Here is a 24,464-nt window from a genome sequence, read left to right on the forward strand (position 1 = left end):
AAACTCACAACCTGTGATATCGTGACCTGAACAGAAATCAAGAGTCAGACGCTTAGTGGACTGAGCCACCTTAGTGCCCCATGAACTTATACAATTTTATTTATGGTTCCCCTGCGCCACACCAATTAAACAGGGGGAAAAGTGGGTCCAGCAAGAGGAGGACTTGCCCTTATTTAAATATGGTTGGGAAATGGTTGGGGTGAGAACCCATATTTCCTGAGTCTTAGGCCAGGTTTTCTAGTCATGCTACAGCTATGCCCCCTGAGAGGGGGATTTATTCTTTGCTTTCAGCGACATTATCTCTAGTAAATTAGGGAATCAGGCAGAGGGATGACGTTTCGAGGGAGTCTTCTGACTTAACTTTAAAGGAGTATTAGCTTCTTTGTTGTGGGATTTCTCATTCCCATATGGAAAAAAAAAAAATGTTATTCTTGCCCAAGTTCTGGGAAGGACGAGGAAAAAATGGAGAATTAATTATAGTAAAGAAGAAAACATGGCTTAAAATGTAATTTCTTTTTCCCTTTCATTTTATTCTTCTTTAAAAAAATTTTTAATGTTTATTTTTGAGAGAGAGAGAGAGAGAGTGTGTGTGTGTGTGTTGGGAAGGGGCAGAGAGAGAGGGAGACACAGAATCCAAAGCAGGCTCCAGCCTCCAAGCTGTCAGCTCAGAGCCCGTTGCAGGGCTCGAACCCACGGGTCCTTGGATGCTCAACCAACTGAGCCACCCAGGTGCCCCTCTTTCATTTCATTCTTAATCAGAATTGCCTGCTAAAACTAAGTTAACCTGTCAATACGTAGGAAGCTGTAGAAATTCTAGAATTACAAGGCGCCTAGGTGGCTCAGTCATTTAAGCATTGAACTCTTGTCAGCTCAGGTCTTGATATCAGTGTTATGAGTTCAAGTCTCACACTGGGCTCCACGTTGAGCACAAAGCCTACTTTTAAAAAAAAGAATTTTTAGAGTTAAAACAAAAAGCTTTTATCTCTTTTTGGTAGTTATAGCTTTAGCTAAATTTCATGTGTATGTGTCTAATAAGAGTGGTGTGTACTCACCAATGAAATAAAAAATTATTATAAATGTATCTGTCAACTCTTTGGATTTCAGATGTATTTGAGAATGTGAACCTGATCCTTCTATCTTATAAAGCAGAGTAGTAATTCAGTTTTTATTGAAGGATGAAGAAGGAAATAAGCCATCTCATACTTCCTAGGAGGCTCTGGGAATTGATCACAAACCTTCTGCTAATTTGGGATTTGGGCTGGGAGCCCAGATCTACAGCCATTTGTTGTTACTTAGATAAGGTAGAATACTTTATGTTTTTAGGCAAAGGGTAGAAGCACCTGGATCACAAGACAGAATAATAATTACTTAGCAATTTGTAAATAGATTTTAATAGGATGTTTGTTTTTTGCTAACCCAAGGATTAAAGGGGCTCAGAAGAAAAGATGGTAATTTAGGAGAATTAAGGTAACGTGCTACCTCATATCCTTCCTGGATTTGGAAGAAGGGAGGAGATTTATCTATTTATCTATCTCCTGTTATATATTACATACAACGTACCAAATATAATCTGTTTTTTATATTATAAGCTAGTTTTAACATTACATTATGTTATTTTAACTTATATTTTATAATATATGTATATATACTATATATAACCTATAAATAAAAATGGGTCAAATATAAACATTTTTAAAAATAATATATATTATATATAACATAAATATAAACCTATTTTTAAAAGTAAGTATAATATGTGTAGTAACTATAACATATAGTACATACTAATATATATATTTAAATGAAGATAATCAGCAGTCTCAAAATATATATTTCCCATCTATTTTAAATCTTTAAATGGTGTCAGAAAGGAGAGGATTATGTTGAAACATGAATGAGACTTCAGCTTTTCTGGCTCAGTACGTGCAAAACTTTAGAAATAACAGAAAGAAAAATAGAGATATTGTGGATTAAATGCAGTATTCTGCAAATGTTTTAAGACTTCTGGGGAATTCTGTTACAGGATATTGATTTGCTTTAGGAAATTGTTCTGAGGTTTGTTCTTTAGAGTGTGCATTTGGGGAAGGTTTCGTTTTCGCACAGCAAGGGCTCAAATACCACTGGAATAAATTCAGAATTTTCAAATTTGTCTCTGTTTAATATATTTGTCTAATTTTTGCAAAGTGCTTTATAAAGCCTTTTCTTTTTTGAATGGGTGAAAAATGACTTCTTGGGCTGATGTAGGTCATGGAAAATTAAAAGCCAAAGCCCTAAGATATTTCAATTTTCATCTCTTGTTTTAGAGAAAAGGTTTTCAGATTTGACTGGAGGATATTAAGTTTCACGTTAACTTATGAGGTTTTTTGTGTTTTTTTTGATGTGTGTTCTTCGGACTGAGGTATTTCTTTGACAAGCCATATAAGCCCAAAGGCTTTATATTCTGATGAATAAGCTGGCCTGTTGTGGTGGAGGAGATGAGGAAGATCTTGGCTAGCAGAATGCTTGGTCTGTTTTTACCATTTCAGTTTAAGTAGGGCTTCGTTTTAAGTATAACTTAGGATGAATTTGGCTGCTACTCGTTTAGTCTGGCTCAGGTCACAGAACCTCCGCTCTGAAAGTAGAGACACTGGACTTTGTGCTAGAAATGTTTGCTTAGCTATTTAAGCTTTTGCTCTCTCCTCCTTAATTCTTTTTAAAAATTTTTATTAAGTGTTTCGTTTCAGTTCCAGTAGTGTTAACATACAGTGTTAGATTAGTTTCAGGCGTATAATATAGTGCTTCAGCAATTCTATACATTACTCAGTGCTCACCATGATAAATGTGCTTTAAAAAATTTTTTTAGTGTTTATTTATTTTTGAAGAGGGGGAGGGGCAGAGAGAGAGAGAGAGAGAGGGAGGGAGGGAGGGAGACACAGAATCTGAAGCAGGTTCCAGGCTCTGAGCTGTCAGCACAGAACCTGACATGGGGCTCGAACCCATGAACCTCGAGGTCATGACGTGAGCTAAAGTGGGACAGTCAACCTACTGAGCCACCCAGGCGCCCTGATAAGTGTGCTTCTTAATCCTCTTCACCCATTCCATCACCCTCGCCTCTGGTAAGCCCCAGATTGTTCTCTGTATAGTTAAGAGTCTTCTTCCCTTTCATTCTTAACTGTTTCTGGAAGGTTTATGTGCAGACCTGGAGCACTCAGAATCTGACCATGACCATCGTACGAGATGAGTATCCCTCCTACCCGATGGTGCTCCGAGGCATCAACCAGAAGGCTACCTTTCCACAGTACCAGCCTGTGATCATGCTGGAGAAGGGCTATACCATCCACTGGAATGGACCGGCTCCACGGACTGCTTTTCTATACCTCATAAACTTCAACAAGTATGTGTCTTTTCTGGTTACTTCAAATAGCTGAGCAAGCTGTAATTTAGTGGAGAAAAGTTATAACCTTTTTTGTAGCAAGTAAAGAATGCCCGTCTCATGTACTCTGTTCTTCTCACGTGGAGGCTGTATATATTTTATGTTGCTGGATTTAAGCAATTACACAGATTGAATCCTGTCATTTTAAAAACATTTCTTAATTGTCTATGGTCAAGGCGTTGAGTGCAGAAAGCCATTAGGTTAAAATATAGTCTGCTGAATACTTTAATTCCCCGTAGCTGAGACGGAAAGAAGTTTTATCCGGTGTTACAACTGAGCACTTGGTTATCAAGAAAATGAAAAGATTTTTGAGGTCAGGTTTAGACTTGGCAGAAAAGAGTGGTATGATTTTTTTTAAAAGTGTCTTTTTTTTTTTTCATGCTTATTTGTTTCAAAAGAGAGAGAGAGAGCATGACCAAGCAGGGTAGGGGCAGAGAGAGAGGGGAAGAGAATCCTAAGCAGCCTCTGTGCTGTCAGTACAGAGCCCGATGCGGGGCTCGATCCTATGAACTGTGAGATCACAACCTGAGCCGGAATCAAGAGACAGACGTTTAACCGTCTGAGCCACCCAGGCGCCTCGCAGGAAGGGATCCTAAGTGATCAGTCTTGTTACAAAAGCAATACCTTTGAGAAAGGGCTGGTTCTGCTCAGGGATTGATGGATTCAGCGTGATGGGAGCAGAGGGTGCTTCAGGGGAGGTGACGGACACTGGAAGGGAGGGATGGGACTATTTGAAAGGCAGAGAAAACCAATCTAGTTATTTGTGATGGTGAACCTATGAGACTCGGTGAAATTGCTCAGATATGTACTGGAAACAATAAATGGCTTGTTCACCTGGCTGGTCATAAAGCTCTGACTTGTTACAACTCCCGTAAAACGCTCACTTGAAATGAGCAGAGTTAGGCGTAGAACATGTAGCAATTCAGCTCTAAGTAGGTCACTTCCAAGGATCGGTGAATATCAGCGGGTTCTGAGCCGTTAAGTCTCGCACATGCTCCAAACTGGACCATTACTGTTTTCCTATAATACTTGCTGCTGTTTCTCTGTGCTTTTGCTGGAGAATCGCAGCCCTGCCTGCTGAGCCAACCAAGGCAAAAACCCCAGAACTCATCACTGACTCTTCTTTTTCTTCTTCCCTTCCCGTCAGTGACCAAACCCTGTTGGCCCTGTCTCCTTAATGTTGTTTGCATCTTTCCACTTCTTTCCACCTCTGATGCTTGTGGTCGAGTTCAGGCCATTATCATTTGTTGCCTGAATCCTATTCACTCTCCCCACCTCTAATCCTTAGTTTGCAGTGTGTCCGGGGGGAGTTTTCTAAAAGCCAGTGTGATATTAGCGCTCCCAGGAGTGAGCAGCAGAGAAGGCAATGAAAGAAACAAATGATGCTCACGGAGGACCAAGGAGAAATGTCAGCGATCAGTAGTCCAGAGACTTCTATCTGGCAGGTTATGAGTTTGAGGCGAGGTGTTATGACCACATGGTATTCAGGGTACTATAAGTATCACATGTAACTTTTGAACAAATACTGAGCCAGTAAAAATATTTTAACGTGAAAAAAGGCTGAACCCAGAAGTTTCAAAAAATCTGCGTTGGGCTTTTGAAGTTCAGTCAGACTTTCCTTGCTTAAATAGCTCAGAGGTTGTAAAAATTATATCAGGGGCAAAGTCAAGAGAAGGAGATGGATAATTTTTTCCCCCAAATTTAATATGATTATAGAGCGGTCATAGATTTTGTCACAGTGCCACTTCTACAAATAACACTCTCAACATGATAAAAGCTGTACTTCTTCATTAAACCAAATAAAGAAAATCGAAAAAACATCAAGAAAACTGAGAAAATCTAGAATTCTTCTAATTAAAGTGAGACATTATAAATATATTGTTTTCTCTTCCCATGTTTTCTGAGCATATAGATAAACCAAGATTTATTTAACTACTCTTCCTCCGTGAACATTTTGTTTGTGTTTCTTCTGCCTGCCTCTCCAATATCCCCTTTTTGCTCTTATAAATGATATTGCACAGAACATCTTTTCTTAGACATTTTTGGTCTGCATTTCTAAGTTCTTTAGTGAGATTCCTGTTAAAATCTGCACAAATAATTTTCAGGCTCTGTTACATATTGTTTAAAATTCTTAACTTTTTTTTTAATGTTTATTTATTTTTGAGAGAGAGAACAAAAGAACAGGGCAGAGAGAGAGAGGGAAAGAGAGAATCCCAAGCAGGCTCCGTGTTGTCAGCGCAGAGCCTGACGTAGGGCTCAGACTCATGAATGGCTCATGATGTGAGACGATACCAAGAGTTGGACCCTTAACCTACTGAGCCACCAGGTGCCCTGAAAAATTATTTAGAAGAGGGGACAGCTGGGTGGCTCAGTTGGTTAAGCATGCAGTTTTGGCTCAGGTCATGAACTCACAGTTTGTGGGTTCAAGCCCAGCATTGGGTTCTCTGCTGTTAATATGGAGCCGGCTTCACATCCTCTGTCCCCTTCTCTCTCTCTCCCTCCCCTGCTTGTTCTCTCTCTCTCTTTCTCTCTCTCCAAATACATAAATAAACAAACAAAAAAAATTCTTTAGAAAGAGTAGTGATGATTATATAACCTTGTGAATGTACTTAATGCCATAAACTGTGGAATTAAAATGGATAAAAAGAGGAATTTTTTATTACATCTATTTTACCACAACTCAAAAAATGCCTGAAGGGCTCCCTGGGTGGCTCAGTCCATTAGGCGTCTGACTTTGCCTGGAGTCATGATCTCGCTGTTCCCGAGTTCGAGCCCCACATTGGGCTATGTGCTGACAGAGCAGAGCCTGCTCAAATTCTGTGTATACCTCTCCCCAACTTGCACTCTGTCTCTCTCTCTCTCAACAAAAAAAAACATTAAGTCACTTTAAAAAATGCCCCCAAACAGCAAATGATTAAAAAAAAGGGAAATAGTTTTCATTGTTTTCAGAAAATATTGATTTTATATCTAAAGATAGGACATTAGATAAGGAAAAAACACCATGGTAATTTGGTAATATGCATCAAACACTTGAAAAATACATATGCCTTGGGACGCCTGGGTGGCTCAGTCAGTTAAAGCATCTGACTTCAGCTCAGGTCATAATCTTATGGTTCGTGGGTTCGAGCCCCATACCGGGCTCTGTGCTCACAGCTAGCTCAGAGTCTGGAGCCTGCTTCAGATTCTGTGTCTCCCTCTCTCTCTGACCCTCCCCTGCTCACGCTGTCTGTCTGTCTCTCTCTCTCTCAGAAATAAATAAAAAACATTTTAAAAATTTTTGAAAAAAATACATATGCCTTTATATCCAGTCATTTTACCAGTAGTCAGTTATCTTAATGCAATAATAAAAGACAACTATACATTTGTAAACAAAATAATTCTTTGGAGGGGCACCTGACTGGCTCAGTCAGTGGAGCATGCAACTCTTGATCTCAGACTTGTGAGTTTGAGCCTCATGTTGGACATAGAGATTACTTTAAAAAAAGTTCTTTTTAGGGGTGTCTGGGTGGCTCAGTTGGTTGAGCATCTGACTTTGGCTAATGTCATGATCTCACATTTCATGCGTTCATCTGTGCTGACGGCTCAGAGCCTGGAGCCTGCTTCAGATTCTGTGTCTCTGTCTCTCCCTGCCCCTCACCCTGCTCATGCTGTCTCTCTCTCTCTCTCTCTAAATTAAATAGACATTAAACAATTTTTTAAAATTCTTTTTAAAGATTTTACCAGTGTATGCTCCCCCTATCTGGATATTAGTGTCTCTTCCATCATCATGTACCCCATTCCCAGCCATCTCACTTCACTTTATTATCTTCTTGCAGCACCTAATTACACTTTAGTCAACTTCTATTCACATTCCCTGAAGTCCTGTTTAAACCAAGACATTTTGGGGCGCCTGGGTGGCTCAGTCGGTTAAGCCAACTTTGGCTTGGGTCATGATCTCACGGTTTGTGGGTTCAAGCCCCTCGTTGGGCTCTGTGCTGACAGCGCAGAGCCTGGAGCCTGCTTCAGATTCTGTGTCCCCTCTCTTCTCTCTCTGCTGCTCCCCTGCTTGCACTCTGTGTGTGTCTCTATCTCATAAGTAATTAAATGTTTAAAAAAAAAAAAAAAGGAAGACATTTTTGTAAGTCAGACAATTGTACATATATCGATAAGAGAAGTTTGGGGAATATACAATGGTAGGAGATTTGCTGGCATGTTGAGGTACAGGATCTCACTTTTAGTGGCTCAAGACAGCAGAAATTTAAGGAGGAGAAAAATCATGGCTGAAATTTACATATGCTATAATAATCAAAATATATAGGCTTAAGTGTGAATTCACTGTTTTATTGTGTCTCCTTTACAGGAATGACTGGATTCGAGTTGGCCTCTGCTATCCATCAAACACGAGTTTTCAGGTTACCTTTGGCTTTTTACAGCGCCATAATGGCTCACTGTCCAAAATGGACGAATATGAGCCTGTGCACTCTCTGGAGGAATTGCAGAGAAAGCAGTCTGAGAGGAAATTCTATTTTGACTCCAGCACGGGGTAATTCAGCCCAACCAGTGAATGAGAATTACTGCTATTTCCCTTTAATGGTGAAATTACTAGTTCTTCAGCCTAAACTAAGAATAGGTTATGATGTGACAGCTGTTTAGAAAAGCAGCTGATGTGGGTAATTCTCTGCTCATCGCTATTAGAGGGTTAGAGACGTAGAATGCCTCATAATTATAGTTGGCAGCAGGAATCAAATGAAGATGTTTGCCATATACCTATTAAGGCAATTTAGAGAGAGAAATGATCCTTGTCAATAAAGAATCAGTAGGCCCAATTGAAAATCAAAATAATTTTTTTCTGTCACAGCCCTTCAGATGATTATTTACATGTGATCTAGTTCATATTTCGGCAAAAGCTCTTTTCTTCCATTAAGGTGATCTCTCAAGTTGACCTTGAGTTTACGAAAAACAAAAACAAACCACTGTATAACCATGGCATATTTGCTTTCAACTCTCTCTAGGCTACATCTTTCCACTTTTTAATTCTAATCCTGTTCACCTGGGGTCCTGTTGGCTTGGTCTGCTTTTATCCAGTTACAGTCTCTCAGCCTTTGGGTTATGGTAGGCTCGATCTCCTGTACTCTTCCAGTAAGCAGCATGCTCCTTCAGCATCCATTCCTTGAGCTGACATTCCTATCACGTGCCATCATCTAAGTGCTGTAAAGATACTAATGTAAATAAGGCTCATCTCTTCCGCAAATTCACAGTCCATTGAAGGATGTGGGCATGCCAAGCAAGTAATTGGAGAGTTGAGGATTATATGCTGTAAACCCTGTAGTGGGATACTCAGTGTGCCTTTTGAGGTAACCCAGAAGCTCAGTCTAGGATGACTAGTCATGGGGCTGACTCCTGAGGCCCCAGTAGGAGGAGGTGAAAAAAGAGAGGGGTAAGGTGTCCCCAGCTAGGAGCAGTGTGGTTAGATGCATGGAGGCATGGAAGAACGTGGCATGGCATGTTTGGGGAAAGACAAGTTCAGAATGGGGAGAAGGGTGGCCAGTCTGATAGGGGAATGAGGTTGGGTTTTAGTCAAGAATCTTGGTAGTTTCTGAATAAGATGCAGCTCATTTGCCCTCCAGGGCCCCTCCAGCAGCCAGTGTGACCAGCTTAAGTCTTCCCTTACCATAATTGGTCTCTGACTTTCCATTTCTAATCAGTCTTAAAACAACCTACTTGGACTTTTCTTCTACAGATGACAGAAATTCCACATTCCCCATTGATTTTCCACAAAAGTAAATGGAACACCCAGATTTGTGAGGATGGTCTGGAGATCACAAATTCATGATTAGCTGGGAAATATTTTGTTCAGCTGGGTATTTTTGTTTGTTTGTTTGTTTTAATTTACATCCAAGTTAGCATATAGTGCAACAGTGATTTCAGGAGTAGATTCCTTAATGCCCCTTATCCATGTAGCCCAGCCCCCTCCCACAACCTCTTCAGCAACCCTTTGTTTGTTCTCTATCTTTAAGAGTCTCTTACGTTTTGTCCCCCTCCCTATTTTTATATTATTTTTGCTTCCCTTCCCTTATGTTCATTTGTTTTATATCTTAAAGTCCTCGTATGAGTGAAGTCATATGATATTTGTCTTTCTCTGACTGACTAATTTCGCTTAGCATAATACCCTCTAGTTCCATCCACGTTGTTGCAAATGACAAGATTTCATTCTTTTTGATTGCCAGGTTATACTCCATTGTGTATATATGCCGCATCTTCTTTATGAATTCATCTATCGGTGGACATTTGGGCTCTTTCCATACTTTTGCTAGTGTCAATAGCACTGCTATAAACATTGGGGTGCATGTGCCCCTTTGAAACAGCACACCTGTATCCCTTGGATAAATACCTAGTAGTGCAATTGCTGGGCCATAGGGTAGTTCTATTTTTAATTTTTTGAGGAGCCTCCATACTGTTTTCCAGAGTGGCTGCGCCAGTTTGCATTCCCACCAGCAGTGCAAAAGAGAGCCTGTTTCTCTGCATCCTTGCCAACATCTATTGTTGCCTGAGTTGTTAATGTTTGCCTTCTGACAGGTGTGAGGTGGTTTCTCACTATGGTTTTACAGGTATTTCCCTGATGATGAGTGATGTTGAGCATTTTTTCATGTGTCAGTTGACCATCTGGATGTCTTCTTTCGGGAAGTATCTGTTCATGTCTTTTCTCCATTTCTTCATTTGATTATTTGCTTTTTGGGTGTTGAGTTTGATAAGTTCTTTATAGATTTTGGATACTAACCCTTTATCTGATATGTCATTTGCAAATATCTTCTCTCATTCCATCAGTTGCTTTTTAGCTTTGCTGATTGTCTCCTTCATTGTGCAGAAGCTTTTTATTTACATGAGGTCCCAATAGTTCATTTCTGGTTATGTTTCCCTTGCCTCCAGAGGAGTGTTGAGTAGGAAGTTGCTGTGGCCAAGGTCAAAGAGGTTTTTGCCTGCTTTCTCCTCTAGGATTTTGATGGCTTCCTGTCATACGTTTAGGTGTTTCATCTATTCTGAGTTTATTTGTGTGTGTGGTGTAAGAAAGGGGTCCAGGTTCATTCTTCTGCATGTTGCTGTCCAGGTTTCCCAGCCCCATTTTCTGAAGAGACTGTCTTTATTTCACTGGATATTCTTTCCTGCTTTGTCAAAGATTAGTTGGTCAGTCGTTTGTGGGTCCATTTCTGGGTTCTCTATTCTGTCCCATTGATCTGAGTGTCTGTTTTTGTGCCGGTACCATACTGTCTTGATAATAGCTTTGTAATACAGCTTGAAGTCTGGGACTGTAATGCCTCCTGCTTTGGGTTTCTTTTTTCAAGACTGCTTTGGCTATTCGGGATCTTTTCTGGTTCCATACATATTTTAGGATTGTTTGTTCTAGCTCTGTGAAGAACGCTGGTGTTATTTTGATAGGGATTTCCTAACTGGGTATTTTTATAATCCTTCAGCCTCCGAAGTTCTCATTCTTTTTAATTCTATTCATTATGACAATTTTTAATTCTCTATCAAAAAGCCCTGGCCTTATTAGGCCGCTTTCATTCCTTATGTATATATGTTAAAAAGTATTGATGTTTGGACAATGGCTGATTTTTACCTCAGAATCGCAACTTTTCATTGTTCACTGACGTCCTATTAAAATATGAGTTCTTAGGGGCGCCTGGGTGGCTTGGTCGGTTGGGCGTCCGACTTTCGCTTGGGCCATGATCTCGCGGTTCGTGGGTTCGAGCCCCACGTCGGGCTCTGTGCTGGCTGCCAGCTCGGAGCCTGGAGCCTGTTTTGGTCTGTGACTCCCTCTCTCTCTGACCCTCCCCTGCTCACGCTGTCTCTCTCTCTCTCGTAGAAATAAATAAAAATATATAAAATAATAAAATAAAATAAAATAAAATCTGAGTTCTTAAACTCTAGTAATCAATCACATTTGATCAAATGCTTTACAGTCTCCCTTTGGTTCGGAAACACTAGTTCTGCTGACAGATGTTGGACTGTTGCCTGGAAGTGACTTTTCCATTCATCTGGGCAGCTGGAGGATCATTCAGAGTGGGCGTGACTATTCATCTCACTTGATTTTGGCCAAAGTACAGACAGAAGGACCTCAGGCCCATCTGCTCTTAGTAAACATCACAGGAACTAATGTGAGACCATATCTTGGCCTCAGCCAAGCAAGTCACGGTTGCTATTTTTATTATTTCAATTTTATGCCTTAAACCAAAATGATTTAGAAACCAAAAAAGAATAAACTGCACTAATTTACGAAATCCTAAATTCAAGGCAAGCCTAAAAGTTTCCAAGGAATTTTTGAACCAAACCAAAGGCCATCCTCCCAAATTACCCATCAAACTAATTCAATCCAGAAATTAACCTTGATATGTTCCAGAATGACTGAACTGGGTTATCAAAATATTTTCTGAAAGTAGTATTTACATTTGCCTTAGGACCGTAGGAGGATAGAAAGGAAAGAGGAAACAACTTTATTACTTTTGTAATTTATTTTCTTTTAAGGAAAAGTCACTTTATAAGAGGACTATCCCTTTAGACCGTGAGCTGATTTGAGGGATTTTTGTCAGTTTGTGAGATTCAGTCTAACACCCTATGGATTGGTTTGTGTTCTGCGCAGGTTACTATTTTTGTATCTCAAAGCCAAAAGCCACAGGGATGGCCACAGTTACTGTTCATCTCAGGGATGCGAAAGAGTCAAGATCCAGGCAGCAACAGACTCAAAAGACATCAGTAACTGCATGGCCAAAGCATATCCCCAGTATCACAAGAAGCCCTCAGCTCTCAAGCGCATGCCGTCCATGCTCACCGGGCTTTGTCAAGGCTGTGGGACCCGCCAGGTAAACAAGGGAGAAAAGTGGGCTGTGCGTTGGGAGAAAGAATGAAAGGTTTGTTGTTGTTGTTGTTGTTTTGCAGTGGCCACATTTTTCTTTGAAACGTCTGTTTTGGGAAGTTAGAAATATTACGTGGTTTCTCCCGAATTGTGGCCCATTCTAGAATGTGATGCTTATAAGAAGCAGACTAGTCCAAAGTCATAATAAAAATATCTTATCCCTGTGATATATCAGTTTATCCTGAATGACTGTAGAATTTTTGGTTCTCATTCCCCCCCCCCCCCNATTCTGTTACAGTATTGCAGTGGGTTTACATGTCAACGATGGAGAAAATTACGTCATTTTATTGATGACTGTAAAATTTCTCTTCCGAAAATTCAGTTCATATGAAAATTGTTTCCTTTTTTTCCAAGGTTGGAAGCTGTTAATTTCAAAGTGTGTGCTATTATATTTACCTGTAATTAAAAGTACAAACTAACTTTGGCTAGAAGTAAAATGCTTTTCCTGACATATTCTTAATTACAAGGTCTCTCTCTCTCTGGATCTTAAGAAAACATGACATTGAAAGTCAGTCCCAAATATGACCTCGGATTGGGCATGGGGTTTCCAAAGGAAGTCAGACCAATCCATGTGAAAAAGAAGTATAGAATTAATACTGCTCTAATTAATAGTTAACCTTTACACAAACAAATATGGGTTAAGGGAAATGGTTCTCAAGGTGGGGTCCCCAGACTGTCAGCATCAGCATCACCTGGGAACTTGTGAAATATTAGAATTCTTGGTCCCACACCAATGCTACTGAATCAGAAAGTTTTCTCAATTGTATTTGCTGTTGGTGATAGTAAGAGCAGGGATTTATTCTTCCTATTATAATATATGGTAAGTATATTTTCAATGACAGCTCACTATCACACTTTCAGTGTTTCATACCCCTGTGCCACTTCTTAGTCTCCAACTCAATTGAAGCCAACCCACCATACTACCAACCCCCCAATCAACCCACCCACCAACCAACTCACCAATCTACCAACCAACCCACCCACCAACCAACTAACCTACCAACCAACCAACCAACTCACCAATCAACCAACCAATCCACCAACCAACCGACCAGCCAACCCACTAACCAACTACCAACCAACCATGAAGAAGTTCGTATCGATCCTTGCCTGTCCCATGTAATGTCTTGACCGCTAAAGTGGCATTTTGTGGGAAAGTAAATTCTCCAGCCCAATTCTCAAGCTGAATTTGTTAAGAAAGTCCTTCATTACTGAAAAGATTATATAATTTATAATAATAACTGCAACATTATAATTTTTAAAAATAATCATCATTGGAAATAGCCTGTCTTGTTAAATGGTTCCATACATTAATGTTTAGCATTCTTTGGTGTGTGTGTGTGTGTGTGTGTCTGTGTGTGTGTGTCTGTGAGTCTGTGTGCACTTGAAACATTGGTTAGAATTATGTTTTTGAAGATACTAATTATATATATTGGTGCAGTTGCACAGTGCTTGAAGTATTTGGAAACATCACTTTTACTTGGAAATTTGAGGGAATGAGTTTGTTTCGAATATCAAAACAATCACATGTACATTAGGAATAAGTAGGAAGATTCACATGAATTTTTGAATCCAAACCTGAGACTCAAAGAAATGTGGAGCTTCTGAATGTTTAGCGTCCTGATGACTATTTGCCCTTGTGATGACATTGTTGAATCGTTATCCATTCATAAGGATATATACTTTATTGTGCCCAGTTGCATGGGAGTTAGGCTTGCTTTTGAATGAGAAGAAAGCCTTTAGGGAGGAGGAAGGAGGTGGGATTTGGAGCCTGGGAGTGCTTTTGAGGAGTAGAAGGAAACAGGGAAGGACATTCTTGGGAGGGAGCAGCATCTGCAAAGGCAGAATGGCAGGAAAGGAGGTAAAGCACTAGGAGAAGCAGAGTTGCTACACCGTGTGTGGAATGTGCGAGAACAGTGGGGTTAGGGGCCTGTACATAAGGTGTGGCTTGATTTATGGGACACATTGCGAGTCCTGTAGAAGAGTTTAGCCTGGTGATGTGCAACCTACTGAAAGGTTTTGAACAGGGTAATCCTTGTCATCTCTACTTCTCTTAGTTCTTCAGTGACTCAGTCCCTATTTAAGGTAACTGGTCTGAAAAGGACCTTTAAAAAGATTTGTGACTATTGTTGACATAAAATGTTTGTAAGTGTAAAGTACATTTACTTATCATTTGCTGAATTGATTTTATTAATAAGATTACAATTATTTGAGACTGGGATTATTCCCGAAAATGAGGAACACACACTTCTTGTATTAAGTTTGTATCAAAGGAGGAAAATTCTAGGCCATGCGATACATACAAACAGTTCACAAGGGGGAAACAAACACCACTGGGTTTGATATAATTGAGTTTATTTTGAGGCCCTTTTGAAAGAAGATGCAGTTGACATAAATGTGGAACTGCTTCCCTGTGTAGGTGGTGTTTACCAGTGATCCTCATAAAAGCTACCTCCCCGTGCAATTCCATTCACCCAGTAAAGCAGAGACTCAGCGTGGGGACCTGACTGTGATCTCTGTAAGTACCATCCTGCCTCAGCTTCTCACTTTTATGTTTCATCCCAGTGACACAAATCGTCTCTGGCAATAGTCCCTGGCAATGTAATAAAGGTATAAATACTCCTAAACATGTGCATTTTTAAATATGTTAAACTCATTAACAAATCTTTTTTTTTTTTTTTTCCCTCAGTAGATTGTTTTTACTGATTACTTTTAGGTGAATGTCAAAATTTGTTCACAAAGTATGAGTTGTCTGTTCTAGGCGAGTTTATGGAAGTAAAGGCCTGAACCTCATCACCAACACTTAGAATCGAGGCTATGAGCCAAGTTCACCAGAGGTTACCAGCTGTTGGCATGAGATCTGTGCCACTGTGGTAGATACTCTTAGGGTAGCAGGTGTCCAGCCATCTTAAGTGATGTCCAGCCTGGGCCTGGTCCCCGTTTCACGTGGTCACTTTAAAGACTCCCACCCCCTTTTTTTCAGTTTTGTAATTGAAGTATAGCTGAAATACAATATTATATTAATTCCAGGCATACCAGGCACAACATCTGTGTCCATTATAAAATGCTCACCATGGTAAGTGCAGTTACCACCTGACGCCGTATGAAGTTATTATAGTGTTAGTGACTCTATTCCCTATGCTGTACTTTTCCTCCCTGCGATTTATTTATTTTGTAACTGGAATTTTGTACCTCTTAATCTCCTTCACCTGCTTGACCCATCCTCCAACCACAGGAGCTCAGTTTTTCAAAGTGGTAGGCAATACAATCACAAATCCACATGTACGTGGACACAAATCTACCTTACTCTTTTTTTTCTTTCCCAATTTTTAAATTGTGTTAAAGTATAGATAACATAAAATTCATCATCTTAACTGTTTTTTAGGGTTGTTTTTTAAGTTTATTTATTTATTTTGAGAGAGAGAATCCCAAGCTGTTGGTGCAGAGACCAACATGGGGTTCGATCCTATAAGCCGTGAAATCATGACCTGAGCCGAAATCGAGTCAGACATTTAACCTACTGAGCCACCCAGACGACCCAATCATCTTAACCGTTTTTAAGCATACAGTTCAGTCGCATGAAGTACATTCATATTGTTGTGCAAGTATCACCACCATCCATTTCCAGGGCTGAACTCTGAATTAAGAACCTTTGAACAACTCTGAATTAGGAATATCCCTACTGGGGCGCCTGGGTGGCTCAGTTGGTTTAGTGTCCGACCTCAGCTCAGGTCATGATCTCAAGTTTGTGGCTTCAGGCCCTGCATCAGGCTCTGTACTGACAGATCAGAGCCTGGAGCCTGCTTCAGATTCTGTGTCTTCCTCTCTCTCTGCCCCTCCCCTGCTCATGCCCTGTCTGTCTGTCTCTCTCAAAAATAAATAAACATTAAAAAAATAAAACAAGAATATCCCTACTTAAGAAGGGAGGGTGAGATGAGGTGTTCTTGATCCACAGGCTTGTAGTTTCAATTGATTAAGATGCATAAACTCTCGGGGTGCCTGGATGGCTCAGTTGGTTAACCCTCCGACTTCAGCTGACGTCATGATCTCCCGGTTCATGGGTTCGAGCCCCACATTAGGCTCTGTGCTGACAGCTAGCTCAGAGCCTGGAGCCTGTTTCGGATTCTGTATTTCCCTCTCTCTCTGATCCTCCCCTGCTCATGCTATCTCTGTCTCTCTCTCAAAAATAAATAAAACATTAAAAAAAAGATGCATAATCTCTCAAGATCTACTGTACAACATTGTGTCTGCAGTCAACAATTATGTATTGTTCACTTAAAATTTGTTAAGATGAATCTCATGACCACACACAAAAATTAAAAATAAATAAACAGAGAAGATTTCTATTTAAAGGTAGCCCAAAGATGTCCCAACTATATATTTATGTCTATACTCCTGTGTTAGCAACTGTTTGGTTTGTAGTATGTTCAGGATGTAAATTTTTTTGGCATGAAATTTGTCAGCTCAGCATCTCAGTGCCTTCGGCTGAGTGCCTGATCCCAGCTGGCTGGCATGGTGTCTGGTGGGAGTCAGTTGTGTAAAGGAAGCAAGTGGGTGCTGAGTCTCCCTGCTCTATTTACTTCACTAAATAATTTAAGAAGATAATGCTGTGCTCAGAAAATCTCAGGCAGGCTCCGCTCCAGGGTCTAAGGACTTTTTTTTTAGGTTTTATTTTATTTTGAAAGAGCGAGAAAGTATGAGTGTGGGAGGGACAGAGAGAAAGGGAGAGGGAGAGAATCCCAAGCAGGCACCACACTGTCAGTGCAGAGCCCGATGCAGGGCTTGAACTCACGAACCATGAGACCATGACCTGAGCCAAAACCAAGAGTCAGATGCTTTACTGACTGAACCACCCAGGTGCCCTGTGAAGACATTTTTTAAAACTCCATTGCTGCACACTGGGTGCTTGGGACCCCCAAGAAGTCAGAGAACATTGCATTTTGTCATATTTACCTCCAATGCTTTCCCCATGCAAAATATGAAAAGTTTTCGCTAGGATATGGCATTGGTTTAGCCTGTATGGAAACTGTTGTGTATTTTTTAAGCAGTGGGTTTTGGGGGATTCTTTTGAAGAGGACAGTTTAAGTGTGTTGAGGATCATTATAACTTTTTTCTCAGGTATATCTCAATTTTATGTATTCTGAGTTTTAAAAACAAGTATTAACGATACTTTACCTCAAGGATTTTCCAGAATTATTCTCTGGACTGGAGCAATATAAACATAGCTAAAGGTCAGTTTGATTCCTATGAGACCGGTAGTGGTTAGAAATACAATTTAAATATAGTTTCCCCAAACAATTACAGGCCTTCGTGGTGATAGCATTTCTCCCTTGTTAGGCTTTAGCATAATTTATAATTTTCCACAATGTATTTCTTTATTTTTTAAGGAAACCCTTTTTTTAAAAGTTTTTATTTATTTAAGTCATCCCTACACCCGATTCAGGGCTTGAACTCACAACCCCAAGATTAAGAGCCACACACTCATCCGACTGAGCCAGCCTAGTACCCCAATTTTACACATTTTAAGTAGGAACAGTGCCTAGGACTTAAATTAGTGTTGAATCATTTTTTAGTCTGGTGAGGGATTTTTTCCCTTTTTTTGGCTGATGAATTAATGATATTTGGATGTGTCTGGCATTCCTTTTTCTTAAAGAGGTCTCAAACCGCTAATTTCCTTGAAAGAGGACTACTGGAAACTTCAGCTCACAATAGTCGTGAACAAAATCTATTAATACCTTGTGGCTTAAATCTTGGTGAAATGACCACTTTTCCATTTTGATTTTACAGGAGAGTTATGGATGGAACAAAGGAGATGTGGCCATCTGGCTCCTCTCCTGTTCCAAATCTAAACTCGCATGGGGGGAGGGGGTTACGTAAGGGGTAAGGCATGATATTTTTTTTCTGAACCAGTATGACAATAAATGAGCTATCAGAGCTGCAGTACAGAGGCTCTCAGCTGATCGCTCACTGAGTTTGCAAGCTTTGGCCCCAGTGAGAGAATGTGTGCAAGAATGAAACCCTTAATTGTGCAGAGAGAGTCACGCCGCTCAACTGAGTGCCTCAATCGAGATGCCTTTCTCGAGCATCCTATCCAAACAGTAAAGACCAATCAAGGCACAGTCTTATGAGAACATGGCTTCATTTCACATGTTGGCAGAGGAAGAGTAAATGCATTGTGCAGCTCGAATCCTGGAACTATAATTTGATTCATGAGTTAAGAAAACAGAGGGAAGGGCTAGAGAGATGAGCCATCTTGGAGATATGAAATGGCGGTGACAGCGGAAGACATTTTTCTGTTCTCAGGTCAATGGCACCGACTTTACCATCCAAAATCCGGGTGTTCTGCTCCTCGCTGTGGATGCCTGCAGCGTTCCGTTCCGCTTAACGGCAAAGAAGGTTTTCTCTCTTGCTGATGTCAGTCGCGTGGAAGGGTATTTGAGAACAAACATCCCTCGAAGGTAGGTGAAGCTTGCTCTATAAGAGGGACAAGCCACCTTGAACAGATGACACCCAGTTAACTCTGAGCTTTGGTTTTGTCTTTCCACCCTTTTCCTCTGTGGGCATTTAGGGCCATTGAAAGGTATTCATTCCTTCCTCATCTCAGAGGGACACCCATGTGGTCTAAACTACGTATCATTGATAAGTGAAAGCCAGGCTGTTAGAAGAGTTTGCAAGTGGTGTGCAGGCTCTTTGAAGGGGAATTGCTCTGTATTTTGGAGCTTTACTGTCCCGCTTTTTAGCATTTGGTTGATCTGCTTTGCACCTAACTCACTCAGAAGGTTCATTACTGATGTAAGCAATTTTATAGATAATTTTGCCTTTGTGGCCATCTGTCCCACTGATAAGCCCCCAGATGGCATTGTGCTGTGAATTCATCCCTTGGCTCACATGGAAGTGACCGGAAAGGAGTCAACTGATTTTTAAGCGGTTGAGTATCTGGTCTCTCTTTTGAGAGCCCTGGTCTGATTGCTTTTGTTTTGTTGGACTTTGAAGAAGCAGGCACATGAGCAAAACCTTCCTTTTGGGGACTGATTGGTTAGACCCTGCCTAGAGGCAAGGAGATGAATTCAGCTTCCTTTCTGCCTTCCTTGGTTGTGCTGTAGACATTGATTTACATGCAGACCTTCAATTAATGAAGTAACTAAGGGAGGGACCTAAGCTTCCTAGGGAGTAAAGTCCTGTCTAGTTTTTGGACACATCTTCAGTTATCTGATGACTTACGCTCTTTACACTTTATAAAGCCCAGGTCTCAGTCCCACAAAGTCATTGGATTATTTGAGTGTAATATTCAATGTGCACGTATAGCCCTATCTTCTGCTTTAGGATACTTGTAGGATACTGATTCCAAGGCCTCAATTTTCTTCAAGGATTTACAGTTTTTCACAATGGTAGAAACACAGGTACTCAGTCCATCTAAAACAATCCAGAGCATACCTCTCACCACAGATATGTAGGGTTACATGGTACCCTATAGATTTAAGAGTTAAAACCAACTCATTAAAAAATTACCAGGTTGTTTCTAGAAAGGGGACAGAAGAAAGGCTTTTAAGATCTGGGTAGTGCTCTGCTCTTCATCTGGGCTAGCACCCTAAGTATGTTTAGTGGGCAGAAGTTCAGTGCACTCTACGCTTGGTAATACTTTTCTGTCTGTGTGTTGTATCTTAACAAAGTGTTAAGAGGTTATGGAGCAACTGGCAGTGACTCCTAGAGAGATTATGTATTGAGGTGAGGGCTGGGGGGGGGCATTGGGGACCTGTAAGTGATCTCATGGGACTATCCTGAAGAGGGTGAGGCCTGTAGAGTTTGCTGTGGTCAGACCTCTGTTCTGACTGAATGCTCACCACTGCTTTAGAATGACTTCAACACAGAATCAAAACCAACTTAAAACTTCTGAATCTTAATAAAACATGTCAGGACCCCCATTAAGAAAATGAATACTAGGGGCGCCTGGGTGGCTCAGCCGGTTAAGTGTCCGACTTCGGCTCAGGTCATGATCTCACGGTTCATGGGTTCGAGCCCCACGTCGGGCTTTGTGCTGACAGCTAGCCCAGAGCCCGGAGCCTGCTTCCGATTCTGTGTCTCCCTCTCTCTCCCTGCTCACGCTGCCTGTCTCTTTCTCAGAAATAAATAAAACATTTTAAAAAAATTTTTAAAAAAAAAGAAAGAAAGAAAATGAATACTAACAGATATATACAAGTTGAAGAAAAGGATAGATTTTCCCTGTTTCTGGAGGAAAAATTAATACTGTAAAGATGTCAATCTACCTATATAAATTTAACACATTTCCAGTAGTGTCCTGATAGGTTACTTTTCTATTATCCTTGACAGTTGGTACTGAAGTTCATCTGGAAGAATAAATGTGGGAGAGTAATAAACTATTTGTAGACAACTTAAAATAATACAGGGGGCTTATTTTTAGAAGATATTAAAATATATCATGAGCCATAGTAATTAAGCCAGCATAGAATTGGCAGAGGAGAGATCAGGAGTGGAGAAATTCCACAAAGAGATCTAAGTATATATGTTGATTTGCTACATAACAAACATGGCAATTCAAACCATGGGGCACAGATTTTATTCCTTTTTGGAATTGATGTTTATTCATTTATTTAATGAGTAGATAATAGGACTTAAATAGATACGTAGAGTATCTGAAACAAATAAAACTGACCTCCCCTGTTCGTTTATTCCATAAAAGAGCTGAGTCACAATTCCTTCACTGGGTCAACTGGCCCAAATGACCTTTGCCTTCCTCATCCTGGGAGACACCTTGAAATAGCAACATGAGTTCTGGGTGGGGGAGGGGAGCCAGAACTTGTAACCCCAGGGATGTGAAAAGTATCTGGGTTTTTTTCCGTTTGTTTTGAGTTCTACTTTTATCTAGCATATCTACCGTGTAGTCAGTTCAGAAAGGTCCTCAATTAACACATGCTGATTCACTGAAATTCCCTCCAATGTTCTTTTACGTGCAGGTCAATTGTTCTGTTGAGCACAAGAGGAGAAATAAAGCATTTGAATATTTCAGAATCTTTAGTACCTCTGGGATTAGCCAAGCCAGCTCATCTTTATAACAAAGGTTTGTGTTTGTGTTTTTCTATGGAGTTCTTATGAGTCCAGCCGCAGGAGCATTTTTATGGTGGACTGCGGCCCCCAGATCATTTTCATGGGCTTATTTTGCTGGAGTGGGCATCGTTAAGATAATCTTTAAATAAGGGAACGTTATTAGAGGAAGTGTTTGGGGATGTGGTTTGTTATGTGGGGCAGGAGGTGGGTGGTAAGAGTTCAGTGGCTGACGTAAGGAAGGGTAGTGTTTTTGTGTTTATTGCCGCCTCTGTTTTGCTCACCTCCGACTCACCTCCCGCATTGTCTTGCCTGGAACTAGTAGATGTACAAATGGCCTTTTTTTTTTTTTTTTTTTTTTTTTTTNACCATCATGGGCTAAGCTATTCACCAGTCCTGCTGGCCAGGGCCTCGGGCTGCTTGAACAATTCATACCTTTGCAGCTGGATGAATACGGTTGTCACAGAGCCAGCGCTGTCCGCAGAAGAGATCTGGAACTGTTGATGCAGACTTCAAAAGCACATTAGAGACTCGCTGTAACTTAAGTGCTGGGGGGAAAAAATGTGAACTAACTTATTTAATTTATGGCATTTTTAAAATGACACTGTTAACCGAACGGAACCATTTTCCTGTTTGATCCAGAAAGGGGACAAGAGGGTTTAAAGCGATCGCTTAAATACCAGCTCGCGCACCTTCGAGTTGTACAAAGTGTTGAAGAATTTATTTGTATTTGTTAGGCTGGTATGTTCAGAGAGCGGTTCGATTCCTCACCTTCCACTCTGTGTGTTTTAGTGACCGTAAGCAGCGCTTTCCTCTTTGAATCGCGGGATGTCGTGGGATGAGGTGGGGGCCTCCCAGGGTCAGCCCGAGTCCCTGAGTGGACCAGCTCTTGTAGCAACTCAGATACTTGAAGGCTGATGCCCAGCTATGTCCTTGGCTTTGGGTCCGCAGTTGACCTGGGTGGCCGGCAAGTTCACTGATGCGTTGGGCTCTGGATCCGGGCGCGCGGCCTCTGCAGATTGTATAGGATACTCAACAGAGTTTTCCCCGCGGCAGCTCAGGCCCAGCTCATGCCCTTTTTTGCCTGGGCATGTGCTATTTTTATTCATTTGTACATGGATTCCTTCCAAGGGTTTAACTTTCAAACAGAAAGGATAGTGGGACAGAAGGGCTTCGGGATCTGACATCCCTTATAATCTGCGCCCATGGGCAAAAATTTGCTCTGCGCCAAGGTCTGAAGTTGTTGGGACCGTATTTGCAGCTTTAATTCCTAACCTGTTTCGACTGTATATTCGTGTTTAAAATGCAGAGCTGAGCTGAATATTCACCTTTTTGTTGTCGTTGTTTAAAGAAGGCCGTTTTCCGGAACTGTAAACCTGCGTCGTTTCAACTTGCACAAAGGAAGTCTGTTCTTGGGGTTGCTCCTCCACCTGGTTTTTGCTGTTGTTTTTTATGTGTGGATTTTTTTTTTTTAAAGCTTTTCTGCTCCCCACCCTACCAGGAAAGCTGCAGAAAGCTTAAGGAGACCCCAAAATATTGCACTCAGGGGGCGAAAAAAGGGAGAGCCTTTTAAGGGTCAGAATCATGGAGGAGATATTCAGAAACAGTACTCTGTATGGCCTTAGAGGAGTTGGTGACTCACAAATAATTAGGTTGTTAGAGCCAGTTTTTTCAAAAGTGCCGTGATGCCCTCTTTCCCTTCCCACGGCGGGTGTGCGTGTTCTGTCCGTGAGAAGTGCACGTGGTGGAGAGATCGGCCCCACAGCCGGGGCGGTGACCACACAGGAGGAGAGAAGGGTCAAAATGCCTTTACGTTTTCCAAAGCCTGTAACACACGACGTGTATGAAGACATGGCCATGGCGAGATGGTAGGAAGCGTGTTCCGGCCAACTTGGCAATGAGTACAGACACTCTCGTCTTCCTCTGCCGAGAGCAAAGGCTGAGGGCCTGTCCTTTGGTGTCCACGAGAAACTGCAGAGCAGCTCTGTGACTTCTGTTAACTTTACAAAATATGCTACCTCAAAACGCTACCGATAAACCATTCTAACTCTAAGTGCTCTGGCTAAGGGCACAGGTCTTAAAGTTTAAGGCTATTTTTTTTCTTTTGTATATGGATGAACGAGATCTTACCTATTAAATATATTATTGGATCATGGTTCCCGCAGGTGATTAAAGTCTGTTTGTGTGTGTGTTTTTTTATGACTTAAGTATCTCTTGTGTGTGTTTTTTAGAGTTTTGGTTCTTTAAAGATTTGGAGAGGCTATGTAAGTTCCAAGGCACTCAGTTTTTCTGATTTATATGCTAATAATCAGGGCCTAAGTTAAATAAATAAAAATGTGTGTGCATGTATTTTCTATATATTGTGTGTGACTCAATCAATCCGTCATTTCTTTATTCCAGATTACAGCTGTAAAGAAGTTATTGGCAGAGAGGAGAAGGGAAACTGTCCGCCAAGTCGATTTTGAAAGACTAAGCCTCAGAGGGACAGGGATCACACTCTCCCATGCAGAGGTTCTCAACCTTGCCTGTGCATTAGAATTACCTGGGAACTTTTGAAAAAACTACCTNGCCTGGGCATTGGAATGTTTTTAAAGCTCCCTGGGTGATTCTAACATGCAGCCAGGTGTAGGACCCACTGCACTAGTATATAATAGGTCCACTGTTCAACTTCGGTCTGTAATTTTTTTGTGACTCAAAATTACATTTATCTATTATTTTTATTTGCTATTCCTATATTACAGAACTCCCACCCCTAAATAGCGTTTCACTAGTGTCTTCTTTGAATAGAATCTTTTTTTCTTTTAATGTTTTATTTTTGAGAGAGAGAGAGAGAGAGAGCATGATCAGGGGAGGGTCAGAGAGAGAGGGAGACACAGAATCGGAAGACAGACTCCAGGCTCTGAGCTGTCAGCACAGAGCCCGACGCGGGGCTCGAACCCACGAACCGTGAGAACATGACGTGAGCCAAGGTCGGATGCTTAACTGACTGAGCCCCCCAGGCGCCCCTAGAATCTTAAATATAGTTTGAAGTCCTCAATCGCCTCAGATTGTTAAATTGGTCATCTAAACTGACAAATACATTCCCGGCAACGGGAAGCTAGCGAT

At 41.0% G+C, this 24,464-nt stretch overlaps 1 protein-coding gene across 1 annotated transcript in view; it reads left to right on the forward strand.

The window, feature by feature from the left end:
- The window catches only part of CEMIP2 (cell migration inducing hyaluronidase 2), a 71,542-nt gene extending 47,827 nt beyond the window's left edge, over positions 1–23,715 (forward strand). The window contains exons 18-24 of the mRNA XM_077759393.1: positions 3,165–3,373; positions 7,752–7,934; positions 12,027–12,246; positions 14,719–14,817; positions 18,603–18,757; positions 21,272–21,379; positions 21,685–23,715. Coding sequence (XP_077615519.1) covers positions 3,165–3,373; positions 7,752–7,934; positions 12,027–12,246; positions 14,719–14,817; positions 18,603–18,757; positions 21,272–21,379; positions 21,685–21,886 — 1,176 coding nt within the window. The 3' untranslated portion in view covers positions 21,887–23,715. The remainder of the gene's footprint in view (positions 1–3,164; positions 3,374–7,751; positions 7,935–12,026; positions 12,247–14,718; positions 14,818–18,602; positions 18,758–21,271; positions 21,380–21,684) is intronic.
- Positions 23,716–24,464: the final 749 nt, after the last annotated feature.

Source organism: Crocuta crocuta, unplaced genomic scaffold (assembly GCF_008692635.1).
Source record: "Crocuta crocuta isolate KB4526 unplaced genomic scaffold, BGI_CrCroc_1.0 scaffold41, whole genome shotgun sequence".
Classification (NCBI taxonomy): domain Eukaryota; kingdom Metazoa; phylum Chordata; class Mammalia; order Carnivora; family Hyaenidae; genus Crocuta; species Crocuta crocuta.